General features: G+C 42.4%; 1 protein-coding gene across 1 annotated transcript; it reads right to left on the bottom strand.

Annotated features, from left to right (window-relative positions):
- Positions 1-234: 234 nt before the first annotated feature.
- iapp (islet amyloid polypeptide) lies at positions 235-13,190 on the bottom strand. The gene is made up of 4 exons (XM_086010878.1): positions 12,968-13,190; positions 12,299-12,399; positions 7,654-7,788; positions 235-715 (listed from the first exon to the last, which is right to left on the bottom strand). Exons 2-4 carry the CDS (start codon positions 12,382-12,384, stop codon positions 526-528), a joined length of 411 nt encoding a protein of 136 aa, XP_085867004.1. The 5' UTR covers positions 12,385-12,399; positions 12,968-13,190; the 3' UTR covers positions 235-525.
- Positions 13,191-19,928: the final 6,738 nt, after the last annotated feature.

Consider the following 19,928-nt stretch of genomic DNA (forward strand, 5'->3'; position numbering starts at 1 on the left):
GAGGTCGTGAAAGGCACTATACAAATGCAGGTCTTTCTTTTTTTTTCATGCCACATCAAAGAAATGGATATTAAGTATATGGATTTCTCAGTAGTTTGGTTTGGAGATTCCTAAGCATAGTGATGGGTTTCCACACATGTCATGCACCTTACTGACCAGAAAACATATATTTCATGCTCATCCAGCAATGCCATCTACACAGAAATTCAAATATAGTCCAGCTTTTAAAAAAAATTCTCAATATTTGTCTTTAATAGATTCAAAATAACTTAGTTATTACAATTAATTCATGTCGTACCAGCAGGTTTCTTTAAATTAAAAACATGCAGGGAACTTCATACATAGAGCAATGAATCTGGTCATATCCATACTGTTGTTTCAAAGCGCAACCAGCCAGGAACAGTGAAACAGGGCACCACTGCTTGAAACGTCTAAAACAGGTGAACATTATCATCCTCTACTGACATTGGAGCTACAGAAAGAACCTACTAACTTTAAGAAAATGGCTCTGGATTGCTGTGAGTTCTAGCGTTGGAGATAACTGAGGGCTTCTCTGCTGTACAGTCCCACGCTGTCTCTCTTGCCATAAGTGTTTGACCCCACATTTGTTGGTGTGTAGAGGGCACCCAAGCTGTTGCTGGAACGACTCAAAAAGTCTGCCAGGCGTTGTGTCACACAGGTGGCAGTGTTACACCTCCTCTTCTTCACACGAAAGCTGCAAGAGTAAATAGAATAAATAATAGACTCTGTTAGGGTTGCTGTACTTTGTGGTACAAAGGAATAAGGTAAAATCTTTAGCTTATTCAGGAAATCCCATGAGAAACATAACATCACAACTCTGATTCTACTGCATAATAGGAACTTTAGGAACAGGAGTCGGCCATTCAGTTCCTTGAGCCTGTTTTGTCATTCAATTAGATCATGTACCTCAACTCCTTTTACCCGCCTTTGCTCCATATCCATTGATACCCTTACCTAACAACAATCTATCAATCTCAAATGAAAGCTCCAATTGTCTCAGCATCCACAGCCTTATGGGGAAGATAGTTCCAGATTTCTAATGCCTTTTGTGTGGTGAATGTGCCTCTTGATTGATGCAAACAAGTTTGCTGATCCTATGTATAGATCTTATACAAGAGAAAATGTTTTGGAAATGTCAATGGGTAACCAACCAATAACTCAAGTACTTCCTAATAATGGAACTGTAAATCAAGCAGTGAGTTACACAGCAATATTGCCCAAGTATCAGCTCAGTTGCATGAGGGAAATGCTGTCATGAATAATACTGCGTGAAAGATACTAGGTATCCAGAATGAATCCTAGAGCTGTTCTAAGACAATATGAGGGTCTTTTTTTGACCCAGGCAGGTCTGCGATATTCTAGGCCACTTGATAAATGACTAGCCAGATTGGCTCATTGATGGGACCTGAAGGGCTAGACTGAAATGGGGCTGAAATTCTTCCCACTTGGCTTCAGATAGTCCTGTAAATCAGTGTGCGATGGCTAGGTTGGTCCTGGCTGGTATGCAAGCAATTTTAAAAGGATTCGTATGATATAATTTGATATTGTTTCGGATGTTCTAGATTAAATATATTCTTAGCAATCTAGATGTAAAAATATTTGCCAGTATTTTAAAATTCACTTTTAAATCTTTACTTCTTCCATTCTCACAGATGCCACTTAATATTTCTTCAGCTGAGAGGATGAGAATCTAAACTGCAGCTTTTTCTACAAGCCCCATGAACACTGAATACTAAACTCGTATTATCAAACAGGAGATGGCCAAGAATGGATCAAAATGACTAGGGAACCCTCTCCCCTTCTACCAGATAAGACATCCCATCATAATATGCCCACTTTATCCAACAATGCATCTACAGATTGCACCTAACAGTGACAAGCAAACTCTAGTCATCGGCAGCCCCGTGACATGTGTGCTTACTTTCCAACAAGGTGTGCACAGGGTCAAGCCCCATGGATAATTAGAGAACCAAGAGCATCCAATTTGAAGACAGTCATTCAAGACCTGTGCTGTCAATCATCGTCTGTCCCATTATAATAGCGCAGATAGAAATTAACAGGTTTGATCTAATAGCCATAAGTGGCCAAGGTTGGGAATTAAATATTCCAGGATACTTAACTTTTAGAAGAGATAGGCAAAATGGAAAAGAAAGAGGGGTAGCCCTGGTGATAAAGGATGGGATGAAGACAGTAGAGAGAAAAGATCTTAGCTCAGATAATCAAGAAGTAGAATCAATTTAGGTGGAGCTAAGAAACAGCAAGGGGCAGAAAACATTGGTGGGAGTTGTTTATAGGCCCCCAAACAATAGTTGTAATGTAGGGCAGAGTATAAATCAGGAAATTAGAGGCACATGTAACAAGGGTAATACAGTGATCATGGGGGACTTTAATCTACATATAGACTGGGCAAACCAAATTTGCATTAATAGTGTGGAGGACGAATTTATGGAATGTATGCAAGATAGTTTTTTAGATCAGTATGTTGAGGAACCAACTAGGGACAGGCTATTTTAGAGCTAGTATTGTGCAATGAGAAAGGGTTAATTAATAACCTTGTAGTAAAGAAGTCTTTAGGGAAGAGTGACCATAATATGATAGAATTTTATATTGAATTTGAAAGTGATTTAGTGAAATCCAAAACTAGTGTCTTAAATCTAAACAAAGCAAACTATGTAGGTATGAGGAGTGAGTTGGCTAAGGCAGATTGTGAAACTACATTAAAAGGTATGATGGTAGACAAGCAATGCCTAGCATTTAAAGAATTAATATATAATTTACAACAAATATACATTCCTTTAAGGCACAAAAACCCCACAGGAAAAGTGATCCAACAGTGGCTAACAAGAGAAGTTAAAGATAGTACTGTATTAGATTAAATGAAGGGGCTTATAATGTTGCCAAAAAAAGTAGTAAGCCCGAGGATTGGAAGGATTTTAGAATTCAGCAAAGCAGGACTAAGAAATTGATAAAGAAAGGGAAAATAGAATATGAGAGTAAACTAGCGAGAGACATAAAAACAGAATGTAAAAGCTTCTATAAGTATGTAAAAAGGAAAAGATTCGCAAAAGTAAATGTGGGTCCCTTACAGGCTGAGACAGGAGAAATTATAATAGGGAATAATGAAATGTCAGTGAAATTAAACAAATACTTTCTGCCTCTCTTCACGGAAGAAGACGCAAAAAACTTCCTGGAAATAGTGGAAAACCAAGGGTATGGCGAGAATGAGGAACTGAAAGAAATTAGTATTAGTAAAAAAAAGTACTGGAGAAATTAATGGGACAGAAAGCCAATAAATCCCCTGGACCTGATGGCCTCCATCCTAGGGTTTTGAAAAAGGTGGCTATAGAGATAGTGGATGCATTGGTTGTCATTTCCCAAAATTCCATAGATTCTGGAACAATTCCTGCAGATTGGAAGGTAGGAAATGTAACCCCACTATTTAAGAAAGGAGAGAGGGAGAAAACAGGAAACTACAAATCAGCCTGATATCAGTAGTAGGGAAAATGCTAGAATCTATTATTAAGGACGTGGTAACAGGGCACTTAGAAAATAATAATAGGATTGGGCAGAGTCAACACGGATTTATGAAAGGAAAATTGTGTTTGACAAATCTGTTAGAGTTTTTTGAGGTTGTAACCAGCAGAATAGATAAGGGGGAACCAGTGGATGTGGTGTATTTGGATTTTCAGAAGGCATTCAATAAGGTGCCACACAAGAGGTTATTAAACAAAATTAGGGCTCATGGGATTGGGGGTAATATATTAGCACGGATTGAGGATTGGTTAACAGACAGAAAACAGAGAGTAGGAATAAACGGGTCATTTTTGGGTTGGCAGGCTGTAACTAGTGGGGTACCACAAGGATCAGTGCTTGGGCCTCAGCTATTCACAATCTACATCAATGATTTGGCTGTGGGGACCAAATGTAATATATCCAGGTTTGTTGATGATACAAAGCTGGCTGGGAATGTAAGTTGTGAGGAGGATGCAAAGAGGCTTCAAGGGGATATAGACAGGCTAAGTGAGTGGGCAAGAACATGGCAAATGGAATATAATGTGGAGAAATGTGAAGTTATCCACTTTGGTAGGAAAAATAGAAAAATGTTGGTGTTCAGAGAGACCTGGGTATCCTTGTACACAAATCACTGAAAGTTAACATGCAAGTACAGCAAGCAATTAGGAAAGCAAATGGTATGCTGGCCTTTATTACAAGAGGATTTGAGTATAAGAGTAAAGACGTCTTACTGCAATTATATAGGGTCCTGGTGAGACCACACCTGGAGTATTGTATACAGTTTTGTTCTCCTTACCTAAGGAAGGATATATTTGCCGTAGAGTGCAACAAAGGTTCACCAGACTGGTTCCTGGGATGGGGGGATTGTCCTATGAGGAGAGATTGAGTAGACTCGGCCTATATTCTCTAGAGTTTAGAAAAATGAGAGGTGATCTCATTGAAACATACAAAATTCTTACAGGGCTTGACAGGGTAGATGCAGGGAGGATGTTTCCCCTGGCTGGGGAGTCTAGAACCAGGGGTCACAGTCTCAGAATAAGGGGTCAGCCATTTAGGACTGAGATGAGAAATTTCTTCACTCAGAGGGTGGTGGATCTTTGGAATTCTCTACCCCAGAGGGCTGTGGAGGCTCAGTCGTTGAGTATATTCAAGACAGAGATCGATAGATTTTTGAACATTAAGGGAATCAAGGGATATGGGGGTAAAGCAGGAAAGTGGAGTTGATGTCGAAGATCATCCATGATCTTATTGAATGGTGGAGCAGGCTCGAAGGGCCAAATGGCCTACTCCTGCTCCTATTCCTTATGTTCTTACGTATACATCACCCAGCCGTATATCCCTATAAACATCAAATCACAAGATAATTATGCATCAGAAGGCCTTTCAGCCCATCTTAGTTCAGTTATTTAGACAGACACGAGTGTTCCCATTACGGCATCCAAATGTTTCTTCAGTAAATCCAGGGTTTTTACCTCCACCACTCTATCTGGGAGTGTTCATCACTCTGTGTGAAGAAGAACTTCCTGATATCACTCCCAAATATGCCTTATACTAGTCTGAATCTGTGTCCCCTTGTCCTACTCTCACAATTTAACTTGAAATAATTTTCTGGATTTCATTTACCTTTTCCCTTGTGTTTACTCTCGTAAACCACAATAAAGTCACCTATTAGACGTCTGCTTTCTAAGATAAAAATCTTACCTCATAAATGAGATTTCTGACATGAGGGGTCAACCTTGTGGCTCTGCTGTAAACTGTCTCCAGTGGTTGGCCATCTATCTCCCTGGTGTCTCGAGGAGCAGAACTGTGGTCTGACCAGAGCACCATACAGTTTGAGCATGACCTCCTCTAACTTGTACTCTACTGATTTGGCTTCATAGTTCAGCAGACCCGAAACATTTACTCTATTTCTCTCTCCATGGATGCTGCCTGGCCTGCTGAGTGCTTCCAGCATTTTCTGTTGTTATTTCAGATTTCCAGCATCTGCAGTATTTTGCTTTGGTATTTCTATTAGCTTTGTTGGTTATGAACCTAACTTTTCAATTTCATGCACTGAATATCTAGCACCATCAACAGATTACAAAGATTTAAAACAAATCAACCATCTAACAAATGACACTTTCTCATTTCTCTGATTTGATGTCACTAAAGATGATCTTGGAAAGGAAATACTATTGCAACATACTGTAACAGTACAATAAAGCAGCTTGATAGTCGACGTTACTGCAGAACTTTCCCTTTATTGTTATAACACACTGCCAATGTTAAATTTCTACTATTCCTGCTCACGTCACCTCCCTGAATCATAAAGCTCAAATCCAACCTTGAACATGGGCCTGAGAGTCACCAGTTTTCACCAGGTTACACGGTGATAAGCAGATAAATAAATCATGTTTCCCACCACAATAGCATAAATCAAAACATCCTAAAAAACTGGGATTAGAGCTTGAATTTAAAATGATCTACCATTCAATAAAATGAACACCTAAGTGTTAATATTCTCCTTCACCCGTCCCTTAATTAGTTTTAGGTACCTGACTGCCTTGCCTCATCAAAAGCCAGTCGTCATTCTAAAAATACAAATCTGCTACTCCCACTGTATCCAATTAGTTTTATTACACGTGCGAATAAGTGAATCAATATTATAATACAAGTATCTATTAATATTTTTTTAGTTGTCAGCATGCAGTTCCTTTACCCTAAATTTTAATTTTCCTTTGTTTGCATTTGCACTATGTGCTCAGACAAACATTGAATAATCTTAACTGATCCTCTAGCTCTGATGAAAGGTCATCAACCTGAAACGTTAAATCTATTTCTCTCTCCACAGATGCTGCCTGATATGCTACGTACTTCCAGCATTTTCTGCTTATATCTCAGATTTCCAGCATCTGCAGTATTTTGCTTCTGTGTTGCTGTAGTTGTAATACTGTTTTTTGAGAATAGAGTTCAAAATTTTAATTGTCGTCTTTGAAAAATAATCTATATTAGCATTAGATGATAAAAATGGGAATGCTGACCAATCAGGAGGAGCTGCTCTTCAGGAGGAGGTATGTTAATGTTCCTGTAGTTCTGTATTCAAGGATGAAAATCCCACGACTCTCCAACCTTACCTCATAGGCCAGACTTGTGACACTGCCTTCAGTGCTTGACCATCTCCCTGGTGTCTCCATGACCAGAACTAGATGTAGTACTGAAGATGGGATTGGCCAGCGCACCATACAGTTCGAACATGACCTCCTCTGACTTGCACTCCATTGTTTTGGCTTTATAGTTCAGCATATACATAGAATTTACAGCTAGAAACAGGCCATCGGCCCAACTGGTCTATCCAGTGTTTATGCTCCACACGAGTCCCCTCCCACCCTGCTTCATCACACCCTATCAACATATCCTTCCATTCCTTTCTCCCTCATGTGTTTATCTAGCTTCCCCTTGCATGCAGCTATGCTATTTGCCTCAACTACTCCCTGTGGTAGTGAGTTCCACATTCTAACCACTCTCTGGGTAAAGAAATTTCTCCTACTGCATTTATTAGTGATTTTCTTATATTTATGAACTCTAGTTTTGGACTGCCCATGAGTGGAAACATCTTCTCTACATCTACTCTATCAAACCCCTTCATAATTTTAAAGACCTCTATTAGGTCATCCCTCAGCCTTCTCTTTTCTAGAGGAAAGAGCCCCAGCCTGTTCAGCCTTTCCTGATACATATAACCTCTCAGTTCTGGTATCATCCTTGTAAATCTTTTTTGCACCTACTCCAGTGCCTCTATACCCTTTTTATAATATGGAGACCGGAGCTGTGCACAGTACGGTTCTGTATGTGTTAATGTTCTCGCCCCTCCCTTTTTCGCTCTTTGTTTTTCAATCTCACTACAATGCTTGCTTATCTTCTACGCTTTTCAGTTATGATAATAAAACCGAAATGTTAAGCTGTCTTTCCTTTTCTCCGATGCTGGCTGATCTGCATATTATGTTTGTTATCTCAGATTTCCATCACCTGCAGCTCCTTTCACATCTCAGCAAGTGGTCAGGATACTGTGCAGTGTGGTAATGCCAGCTACTTGAGCTGAAGGTTATTATTATTTGGGGTCATGCAATGTGTGGTGAATAATACCTGTTTGCTTTGAAATGCGTTTCCACGGGTAAAGCAGCTGACCAGCCCGTTAGGGACCTCTTCCTCAGCACTGGGACCAACCAGGAGTTCCACTCAGGGGGTACAGCACCTTGGACTCTGGAAAGTGCAGCGTATCTAATTTGGTGGGAAACAACAAACAAAATAAGAAGAAAAAGCAGCAAACATACACCTTGCAGCAAGTCCCTTTTATCCATCACCCCTGTGCTCCTGGCCCACCAATGCCTCAATTTTAAAATTCTTATCCTCGTGTTCAAATCCCTCCATGACCGCACACTCTCTGGGGACGATTTTGTCAGCCCTGGGGAGGCAGGTATGGAGGCGGGACTGCTGGGAAAATGGCAGAATCTGGGAGCGGGTACCCATCCCGCCCCCCAACCCGCCTCCGTGCCATCTTTCCAGGAGGCGGCTACCCGACTTGCGTCGGGTCCCATCTCCTCGAGGTGGGAAGGGGATTAGTGCCAATTAACTGCCTGTTAACAGGTAGTAAACAGGCAGTTTTTTGGCTAATCCCTATTTTGAGCCCTAAAGTGTGGGCTTCCCGACGGCGCCGAACCTCGCCAGGGTCAATGAGGCGAGCCGTGGGTCTGTGGGGGTCAGAGGGGCCAAAAAATGTGCTGTGCAGGTGAGTGATGAGTGCAAGTGTGGAGAGGTAACTCAAAAGTGTTTTAATAAGATTACTTACCTTTGCTTCTTAAATGCAGCAGCCTTCTGCTTTCTGCTCAGGAGAGCTTTCTAAGTGAGTAAAGGATTCAACTTAGAAGACAGATTGTCAGTGTTTGACAGCTTCACAGAGCTGTCAAATGATGACAATTCATCTGTCAAAAAACCTTGACAGATGAAACGTCATACGCTGACGTTCTCTGTCACCGGCTTTCCCTTAATTGGCCTGTTAAGCCTGCTGGGCGGGCTTAACAAGGCCAGTCAAGGAAAAATAGCATGGGTTGGCTGGACGTCGATGGAGGCGGGACTAAAACCCGACAAGCAGCAGTCCCACCTCCATCACATCCCCATTGATAAAATCAGCCCCTCTATCTCTGTAACCTCCTTCAGCCCTACAGCCCTCTGGGAACTCTGCATTCCTCCACCTCTGGCCTCTTGTGAATCCCTTACTTCCTTCACCCCACCATTGGTGGCCGTGCCTTCAGCTGTCCAGGCTCTAAGCTCTGGAATTTCCCCCCCCCCCTCGCCCGCAAACCACTTTGCCTATCCACCTCTCTCCCCTCATTTAAGTTGCTGCTTAAAATCTACCTCTTCATATTTCCTAATGTCTCTTTCTTTGGCTCGGTGTCAATCTTTGTCTGATAACGCTCCTGTGAAGCGCCTTAGGACATTTTACTATGTTAAAGGCACTATATAAATGCAAGTTGTTGTTGTTCTTGCAGTGTGACACACTAGACTATGTCACTTTTTCAGTCACTGGATTGTTGAGAATTACACAAATGTCCTTATCAGATACTCTCTCTGGATTAAGTAAATAAATACATTTTAGTTCACTGTAGTTCAAAAGAACTGAAAAATGCATTTAAAACCTGCATTTCCGCACTCATGAGGACGGCCTCAACCGGGATCTTGGGTTCATGTCACGCTACATGTAACCCCACCTGACGTAGGGTCATCCAGACTCAAGTTGTCATTGGCTTGTTCTCTTTACACAGATGCGTCTGGACCTGCTGTGATTTCCAGCAAAAAAAATGTTTTTTTGTCTGTTTTTTGTTTTTCATACAGACCCCAGCATCTGCAACATTTAACCCCTTGTCACCCCACCTCATTGTTCTTTGATGTAATGTTTTCCTGACTGACCTGTTTGGACACCAGTCACACCTTTGATTGCTGTGATTATCTCTCTGCCGAGGTGTGATAAATGGCAGTTAGAAAGATTACCTGTAATCATCTGGCATTATTCTCTGACTATATAAGCTGTGTCTTTATGCATCTCTCCACTTCACCTGACGAAGGAGCAGCGCTCCGAAAGCTTGTGATTTCAAATAAAACTGTTGGACTATAACCTGGTGTTGTGTGACTTCTTACATTTGTCCACCCCAGTCCAACACCGGCATCTCCACACCATGCATTAATATGATTTATTCCCTCAACTACGTGAGCACATTGCTCACTCATACTTTATCAACTCAAATTTTTTAAAGGTATTTTGCCTTGGTAAAAACAACTGTAGAGCAGAGAAATCCCACAGATTACAAAGTGATCTCCCATTTTCCCCTATCTAACCCATCCATCTCCAATTCCTACCCCACTCCCCCCACCTCCAACCACATAATCTCCAGGGAGAGGCAGAAAAACTTTTGGCCAATTTAGGAAAAAAAGACTCGGGAAAATTCCTCTTTGACCCCCAGAAATGATCAAGCAAGCTCCAGGAGATCATGGTGATGATACCACTGTCCTGTTGACCCACCTACCTTCTGTCACTGGAGATGTCTTCCATGCACAGGAACATGTTCAGTTCCCGTTGAGTGCTTGCAGTGAACCTGCGCTACTGCCAGTGCTGGTACCTTATTTCACAATTATGTGCATCAACTTAAGGCACATCCTGTAGTTTTATTAATTTTGATTTATTTAGACAAATGCTTAAAGCTAAAATAAAGCCATCACAACAACAACAACTTACATATATATATCTCGCCATTAACATAGCAAAACGTCTCAAGGTGCTTCACAAGAGCGTTATCAATCAAAATTTTACACTGAGCCACAGAAAGAGATATCAGGACAGATGATTTTAAGGAGCATTTTAAAGGATGAGAGAGAGGCAGAGAAACGGAGAGGTTTCGGGAGGGAATTCCAGAGCTTTGGGTCAAGGCTGCAGAAGGCACGGCCGCCAATAGTGGAGCGATTAAAATCGGGGATGCGCAAGATGCCAGAATTGGAGGAGCGCATAGATCTCGGAGGCTTGTCGGGCTTTATATGAATAGAATCCATGAACCCATTATATGGTAGAGAATTCCACAGGTTCACCACTCTCTGGGTGAAGAAATTCCTCCTCATTTCTGTCCTAAACGGCCTACCCCTTATCCTTAGACTGTGACCCCTGGTTCTGGACTCCCCGACCATCAGGAACATCCTTCCAGCATCTAGTCTGTCCAGTCCTGTCAGAGTTTTATAAGTTTCAATGAGATCCCCTCTCATTCTTCTAAACTCCAGCGAGTACAAGCCCAATCGACCCAATCTCCCCTCATACGTCATTCCTGCCATCCCAGGTATCAGCCTGGTGAATCTTCGCTGAACTCCTTCCACGGCAAGAACATCCTTCCTCAGATAAGGCGACCAAAACTTTCACAAACCTCAGTGCTTCACAGCCAATGAAGTACCTTTGAAATGTGGCTGACAATTTGTGTACAGCAAAGTCCCACAAACATCAATGAGATTAATGACCAGATAATCTGATTTAATAATGTTGGCCGGGATATAGGAAGAACTCCCCTGCTCTTCTTTGAGTAGTGCTTTGGGATCTGCCACCTGAGTAGACAGGGTAATTTAAAGTCTCACCCAAAAGACAGCACCTCCGACAGCGCAGCACTCCCTCAGTACTATACTAAAGTGTCAGCCTGGCTTATGTGTGCAGGTCTCTGGAGTGGGACGTTAAACCACAGCCTTCAGATGCAGAAGTGAGAGTTGCTACCACTGAGCCAAGGCTGACACAGAAGCACCAAGGAGGAAACTGGAGAGTTTTAGACAGTCCTTGTACCTGCAAATTAAAAGAAAGACAAAGAATACCTTATAATCTCTATTTATCAGCTGTGGCTCAGTTAGTAGCACACTTGCCTCTGACGCAGAAGGTTGGGGGGTTCACGTCTCCTACTCCAGGAGACTTGAACAAGTAATCCAGGCTGACACACCAGTGCAGTACTGAGGGAGTGCTTCACTGTCAGAGGTAGCCATCTTTTGGATGAGACATTAAACCGAGGCCCCGTCTGCTCTTTCAGGTGAATGTAAAAGATCCCATGGCACTATTTTTGAAGAAGAGTTGGTGAGTTATCCCCGGAGTCCTGGCCAATATTTATCCCTCGATCGACATCACTAAATAAAAAATTATCTGGTCATTATCGCATTGCTGTTTGTGGGAGCTTGCTGTGCGGCAATTGGCTGTCCTGTGTTCTACATTACAACAGTGAGGACACTTCAAAAGGTACTTCATTAGCTGTAAAGAGCTTTGGGACGTCCTGCGGCCGTGAAAGGCGCTATATAAATGCAAGTCTTTCTTCTCATACTATAAAAGCCCTCACTATTGGACTGATACTACATCGCATAAGACCTTTGCAGGACTGAATACCCACAGCTTAAAAAGAAAAAAATATACTATGAAAATACAGTTGTACTCGCATTCTCACCATATAAACAGTATAACACGAATGACCTGCTTTCCCCAATCTCTGATCTGGAGTATAATGCTAAGTGCCTGCATCCGTTTGTTTGGTAGTAAGACATCACCTGTAAACTTGCACTGTTAACTAGAAAATGAACATATGTTTATTTTTTTTAAAAGGTAAAAATTATTTACCTAATTCAAGACACCAATCGATTGAATTTGGTCAAAATATAACCCAGTAAGATAAGAGTGCAATGGCATGCAAGATTTAAAAAAAATATATATATATTTGTAGACACAGACCTGCCTGGGGCAGCCTGTAATCCGTCCAAAGAGCTCAGGGACACCGAGGCGACAAGGAGGAAGGTGGAGAGTTTCAGACAGTGCATGACTTCTCCTAGTACCTGTCGAGTGAACACAAAGACACATCGAAAAACTTTCACCGATATCCATCCAGTCTCTCTAGCACGAGCTGTAGCGATTCTTATCACCGCGACGATTTAATTTTACTGTAATGCTGTGAACCGATTAATCGGGTAGCAGTCGGTTATAACCCAGGTTGGCTGCATGCACTGGACGGAAAGAGTTGCTCTTATGTATTTCCCGATTGCAAAGCATCTGGTAGGAACTCCTCCAATTCCACCATCATTTCAATTATTTGTTAGTCACTCAAACGGTTTGCAAGTCCAGTATATACAATTACAAAATATTCTCGTTAAAATTCCGTAACACTATCCTGCAAACAAATATAAACTAATTTACAAGTTAACTTTCTAATTATTGACATGATGACTACAATATAAGGCTCGGGGGAGACACCTTTTATTGGCTTAAGTGATTTAAAACTCTAATGATTAGCCCCCTCGAGGAGAGAATCCAACTTGATGATCCCAGATAAAGACAGCATGTTGAAAAAGGGAACAATTTCGATTTGAATGAGTTGCTTCCTTGGGTTGCAAGCTCCCCACTTACTTGCAGTCTCGCCAGTACCTCGGCGGCGTATCCTTGCTGAGGGCTCAATAGGAATTGAGAAAGTCCTGTAGCTTCTCTCGTTCGGCGGTGTGCTGGTTTTTCGCTCTCTTCCCTTGTTTCCCATTGCTGGCGAGTAGCTCTGTTCTTATAAAGCCCAACACCTCTCAATATTTTTTTTTTGACGTCAGCCTGCCGAGGAGATATCCAGTCAGGAAAATTCAACTTGATAAATCCCCCCCCCCCATTGATAAATGCAGGCAAAGCAATGGGTCAGTGGCCCCGGTCACAACCCAGGCGTCAAATCATCAACAGCAGCGCCTGCAGACAGGTATTGCTGTACGTCAGCCCAACATAGAGCAATCTGTAAAATACATCAGTCTCTGCAATTCTACAGCTCGGTGCCTGATTCATTACGAACACCCACTTTATAGTGTTGCGCTACCGCAGCTAAGAGGACAACTCTTCTGAAGCAGCACCAACGCCAAGCAAACCCCTGAGGAGCAATGCAAACAATTGGATCAGTTGCAGTCCATCCTATACACAGCCAGCGTCCACCTCAGTAAGTTACAGACCCATTGTTGGTGCTGTCTTGTTACGTGACTGCCCCCCAAAAGATTGAGTGCTGATTTAAGTCGCCATCTGTCCTGAAGCCAAGGCACTATGAAGTGCAGCCGATGCTTCCCAGCCCTTTGGGTGTGACTCCTTCCTCCTGCAGTAAATGGTTAAGGACAGCAACACAGAGCCATCCAATGTGAAATTAATGCAAGGTGTCATGGGCTAAACATCGCCCGTCTCCGCCCCTGCCTCAGCTCATCTGCTGCTGAAACCCTCAACCATGCCTTTGTTACCTCTAGCCTTGACTATTCCAACGCACTCCTGGCCGGCCTCCCACGTTCTACCCTCTGTAAACTTTAGCTCATCCAAAACACTGCTGCCCGTGTCCGAACTCACCAAGTCCCATTCACCCATCACCCCTGTGCTCGCTGACCTACATTGGCTTCCGGTTAAGCAGCACCTCGATTTCAAAATTCTCATCCTGTTTGCAAATCCCTCCATGGCCTCACCCCTCCCTATCTCTGTAATCTCCTCCAGCTCCACAACCCCCCCCCGAGATATCTGCGCTCCTCAAATTCTGGCTTCTTGAGCAGCCCCGATTTTATTCACTTCACCATTGGTGGCCGTGCCTTTAGCTGCCAAGGCCCTAAGCTCTAGAATTCCCTGCCTAAACCTGTCCGCCTCGCTACCTCTCTTTCCTCCTTTAAGATGTTCCTTAAAACCTAGCTCTTTGACCAAGCTTTTGGTCATCTGCATAATATCTCCTTATGTGGCTCGGTGTCAAATTTTGTTTTATAATGCTCCTGTGAAGTGCCTTGGGATGTTTTACTATGATAAAGGGGCTATATAAATACAAATTGTTGTTGTTGTTGTTGTTGACATACACACAATAGGAACATTATTTTGCACCACTTCTGTGCTTCTGTTGCTTTCAGCTACAGATTAAAAATATTGCATGGGCAGGGACTTCCTGTCCACAAACCGTACTTCCCCTAGTCATGGTGTTTGGTTACACTTCACTGTCAAATTGCTATGTCAACTTTTCCCATTCAATTTTGCTACATCAACTGTCACAGTGTACAGGTATTGGAGCATGTTCTTGAAACCTCTCTCCCAAATCCATCACTATCTTGTATATGAGAAAAAGGGGGTTGGACTACAAAGGGAAGGAAGTTATGCTTCAGTTGTACAGAGCCTTGGTAAGACTCCATCTGGAGAACTTCATTCAGCTTTAGGCACCGCAGCTCAGGAAACATATATTGACCTTGGAGAAGGTGCAGTGCAATTCACTCGAATGATACCAGGCGATAAAGGGTTAAATTATGAGAACAGGTTGCATAAACTTGGTTTGTATTCCCTGGAGTTCAGAAGGTTGAGGTCTTTAAAATGATAGAGGGATTCGACATGGTACATAAAGATAAATTATTTCCTCTGGTGGGGGAATCCAGAACAAGGGGGCATAATCTTAAAATTAGAGCTCGGCCATTTAGACAAAAATCAGGAAGCACTTTTCACACGAAGGGTAGTGAAAATCTGGAAATCTCTCCTCCAAAAGGCCGTGGATACTGGGGATCAATTGAAATTTTGAAGACTGAGATTGATTGATTTTTGTTAGGTAAGGGTATCAAGGGATATGGAGCAAAGTTTGAAGTTGAGGTACAGGTCGGGCATGAACTAACTGAATGGTGGAACAAGCTCGAGGGGCTGAATGGCCTCCTGCTGTTCCCAAGTATGGGTAAGGCGTAGAATATTGCTTGAAGTAATCTAGCAACCTCCTTTTTTAACAACTAAAATAACACGAGGAGGTCTATTGTTCTTGGCACTAGAGGTTAAGGTACTTAAATCATCAAGGGATAAAGGACCAACTGTGGTTTGGATGCCACCTCCCAAACCTTCCCTTTTGTTCCTTCATCCCCTCCCCCATTTCCCAGCCCCCAAACTGGCCTTTTAATCTGTTTCATTTCCTGCTTTTTTCTCAGTTCTGAAGAAGGGTTTCGACCTGAAACGTTAACTCTGTTTCTCTCTCCACAGATGTTGCCTGGCCTGCTGAGTTTTTCCAGTGTTTTCTGTTGTTATTTCGGATTTCCAGCATCCGCAGTATTTTGCTATCGTATTGTGGTTTGGATGAGTAGGTCTTTCAATTGAAGTGCTGTTTGTAATGCTGTCTCAGTCTCGCTTGCTGACATGAATATTCCCCTCTGTCCAAAGCAAACCATTTCATCTCTGTATCACCCTTAGAGGGTTTGGATGCATTCCAGATGCCTAGATGAGCACCCTTCCTGATGCCAATGTTCTGCATCAGAAATCAATGTGAAGTGGCCTGTTTCTCTTATTTTGCAGAGCCCCTTCCCAATCTGAATGAAATGCAGGCAGCAAAACCTAAATAAACCTTTGAGTCAGTCAACGACGTCTTAAACAAGGTCATGCACACAATTATTCACTTGGTTATATCAATCGGTTAACTAGCATTTGAGAGCTGGCAAGAGGTTTTAATGCATTCCTACAGCTTTTCAGACCTTGCTCATATAACAGGAGAACACATCACCAGCTAGTGATGAAGAAGTCATTCACCAGGAGGAGGATAAGCTCAGCAGCACAGACCAACTTGCACGTTGAGGGAATAAATGCCCTTAAAGTTGATGCCTGCCATTGATTCGAATGACAGCACTTTGGCACAGACTATTACATCCAGGGTTCTGGAATAGGCAGAACAAACACACAGTCTGTAGAACTGGCTCTTAAGCCTATTTGAAAAATGAATGAACTGAACAACTTTTCAGGACAGTGCATTAATGTATGTACTCCGTCTAATGCCAACAAAATCACCCCCTTGCTGCCTGGAATGGCCAGTTATGATAAGAAAATATCTAGTTATTGTTAATTTCACAAGAAGTATAGGGATCACTGAAGATCTCTGACTGTGCCACTTGACATTGTTCAGGCATGAGTTCCATCCTGAATGTAAACCTTCTGACGGACTGCTCCTCTGGCACAAACAGATAGCTGATTTAGGGTCTTTTCTAGGTGAGTGAGCCTAGCTTCATCCCTCCTCATCCCCTGCAAATAATACACAGTTAAATGGCATGTTGAACTAGAGATCACACTTGAACAAAGCTTTAACTTATACTCATGGACTACAATCAATAAAGTGGAAGCCAATTTTTTTTAAGTCATTGTCCGTCGGTAAAAAATGTGTACATACGATTCTGAGGAATGTTCTATGGGGTACAGTATCACAGTGGTTATGTTACTAGACTAGTAATCCAGAGGCCTGGGCTAATGATCCAGAGACGTGAGTTCAAATCCCACATGGCTGCTGGGGAATTTAAATTCAGTTAATTAAATAAATCTGGAATAAAAAAAGCCAGTGTCAGTAATGAAACAACTGGATTGTCGTAAAAATCATCTGCTTTACTAATGTCCTTTAGGGAAGGAAATCTGACATCCTTACCTGGTCTGGCCTATATGTGACTCCAGCAATGTGGTTGTCTCTTAACAGCCCTCTGAAATGGCCGAGCAAACCACTCAGTTGTACAAGACCGCTACTGCAGTGGTTCAAAAAGGCAGCTCACCACCACCTTCTCAAGGGCAACTAAGGATCGGCAATAAATGCTGGAATGAATTTTAAAAAAATACTCTGACAATTTTCCCCCACAAATCTCACATAGGTTGACATTATCATGGAGGATGAATCTGCATAATGATATGCTGGGGCGAATTTTAACATAGGGGAGCGGGTGGGGGTGGGGGTGGGGGTGGGTCTGGGTGGGGGATTAAATGGCAAAGAATTGCATGCACGTTGGCAAGCCAGCTCCAACCCGTTGACTTCTGGGTTTTACCGTGTCAGCTGTGGGTTCAAGTCCCACCCCAGGGATTTGAGCACATAAATCCAGGCTGACACACCCAGTGCAGTACTGAGGGAGTGCTGCACTGTTGGAGGTGCCGTCTTTCGGATGAGACATTAAACTGAGGCCCCGTCTGCTCTCTCAGGTAAAAGATCCCATGGCACTATTTCGAAGTTATCCCCGGTGTCCCGGCCAATATTTATCCCTCAATCAGCATCACTAAAAAACAGATTATCTGGTCATTATCACATTGCTGTTTGTGGGAGCTTGCTGTGTGCAAATTGGCTGCTGCATTTCCTACATTACAACAGTGACTCCACTTCAAAAGTACTTCATTGACTGTAAAGCGCTTTGAGACGTCCGGTGGTCGTGAAAGGTGCTATAGAAATGCAAGTCTTTCATTCACTCTCACCCGCTTCTGTCTTTTGTTGACCTCAGAACTGTTATAATAAAGATGTGAAAATACATTGAAAGAAAATGGCCCAGAAATTCCGTTCACAGCCCTCCCGCGGACGGAGGGCTGCGATTTGGAAAATCTCCGCCTGGACCGGAGGGCTCGGGCCCGGTAGGCACAGAGTTCCATTGCTATGCCTCTCCAAACTGCCGGTGTGCAGGGCACGCGTATCCCAGGGACGCAGGTAGTTCGCAGCATCCCTGGGATCACGTGGGCCATGGGGAGCCAATCAGAGCAGGGAATCTCCATTCATAGATTTGACAGGAAGGCCTGTCAAATCTATGAATAGAGATCAGCCCAAAACATAAGTAAATCTACAAATAATTTTTTTTTTAAATCACATTTTTAAAATGACTATAAATTACATAAATTAACTATTTTAAACAAAAATTTAAAGTTTTGAAAAAAGTAATTAAAGTTTTTAACAGGGCTAAAAATAAACTTACCTTTCTTTAAAGTATTTTTAAATGATAAATTGGTGGAAAAATTTTTTTTTTTACTTTCTTCAACTCTTAGCCTGGTAAAAGCAAGCCTTACAGGCACAAGAATTGTAAGTGTTTTCTGCGGGCGGAGGGTCTCCAAAAAATGGAACTATCCCCCCGCAGAGGCCCTGCTCCAGGGCAGGCGTCCGATCTATCATGAGCTTTCTTGACAGATCGGAAATGCCGGTTTCCAGCGAATGCGCAGTGCATGCCTGAAACCGGCATTTCCGATGTCCCTACGGGTGGGTACACAGCGCGTACTCACCCGTAGGGATTGGAATTTCTGCCTCAATAATCTGGTAATTTTTGTTAAATGTGAAATGTGTGCAGGTTAGATCATATAGTTTCAAAAGCATTCAAATTCTGGCCTGCCTACCATGTCAAAGCTTGCATATTACACACATTTGATTAAACACTAAAGTTAATTGGCATTCCATGTTTCTTACAATTTAAACACATTGGTCATCTGGAAAATACTCGAACAGTTATATATAGCAACCTTAACAGGAGTGTGACTAAAAAATTCCACGGCATACAAATGATAGCAATATTAATTATTCTTCTTATATTAAGCAACTGCATTCAGTTGAAAATATAAATATTCATACTGTAATCCTGCCAGCACTTTGGTTATCTTAATCGAAGCAATAGTCACAAGTAGAATTATGCAGCAGCTAGTACATAACTTAAACCAAGATCTCACACTGGCAGCTTTCCATCCCTCCTTTATATGGCTAACTAGGGGTTTCAGTGCTGGTTACATTAAAATACATTTTTTAATTTAGCACTTTCATTTCTTATTGCAACTTCCCTTGTTATAATTTAGTCATGAAAAAGGATTGATATGAGTGAGATGACAAGTCAATAGAGTTTGAGGCAATATTTACAAAAATGCAGCTCCTTTATATATTACTATTAATTATAACAGTGACTCCATTTCAAAAAGTATTTCATCGGCTGTATAACACCTTGAGACGTCCAGTGGTCATGAAAGGCACTATATAAATGCAAGTCTTTCTTTTCTTTTATACACGGATTATAGTATTGTGGCGGAGCCACTAAAGGACTCAGACCATTTGTATATAATTCCCTTTAACAACATGTTAGCTACAGCCTGAGTCTGTATCTTTATTTACACTGTTTACTTGTATAGAGCGTGATTGCTTTAACAGCGCGGGTAAACGCGATGACATCACGCTGTACATCACGTGATCCCCACTAGCGGGAAGAACGTGATGACGTCATGACGTCAACCACGGGACCAGCGAGCAGTCCTCGTGGAGCCTCTGAACTGAATAGGCCTACACTCGATGTTCTCCTGCAGTTACTTGTTTAAACCTGTTAGTTTCCATTAAACTTCGTTTTGCTTAAGCGCCTGAGTGGACCTCAGTCTTTGGATAGGAACTAGACTTTCCTACATTGGTGACCCCGACTTTTGCGAACGGTTTTCGCAGAAGATAATCAACCTGGAAACGAACGCCGTTACCTTGAAGCTACCGCAGTTCTGGGAGCAACAACCAGCCGCGTGGTTCATCCAGGCTGAAGCCCAGTTCGCCATCAGGGACATCGTTGCGGATCAGACCCATTATTATTATGTGGCCTCCGCCCTCGACAGTGCCACAGCC

The sequence above is a fragment of the Somniosus microcephalus genome, chromosome 17 (genome assembly GCF_052327205.1).
Source record: "Somniosus microcephalus isolate GS21.2 chromosome 17, FLI_Smic_1.0, whole genome shotgun sequence".
NCBI lineage: Eukaryota > Metazoa > Chordata > Chondrichthyes > Squaliformes > Somniosidae > Somniosus > Somniosus microcephalus.

Coding starts and splice junctions, on each gene's coding strand:
- iapp (XM_086010878.1), bottom strand. CDS start 12,384: ATGCACTGTCTGAAACTCTCCACCTTCCTCCTTGTCGCCTCGGTGTCC. Junction 7,789..12,298: donor TTACAGGCTGCCCCAGGCAG/GTCTGTGTCTAC, acceptor CCACCAAATTAG/ATACGCTGCACTTTCCAGAG. Junction 716..7,653: donor ACGCATTTCAAAGCAAACAG/GTATTATTCACC, acceptor TTACTCTTGCAG/CTTTCGTGTGAAGAAGAGGA.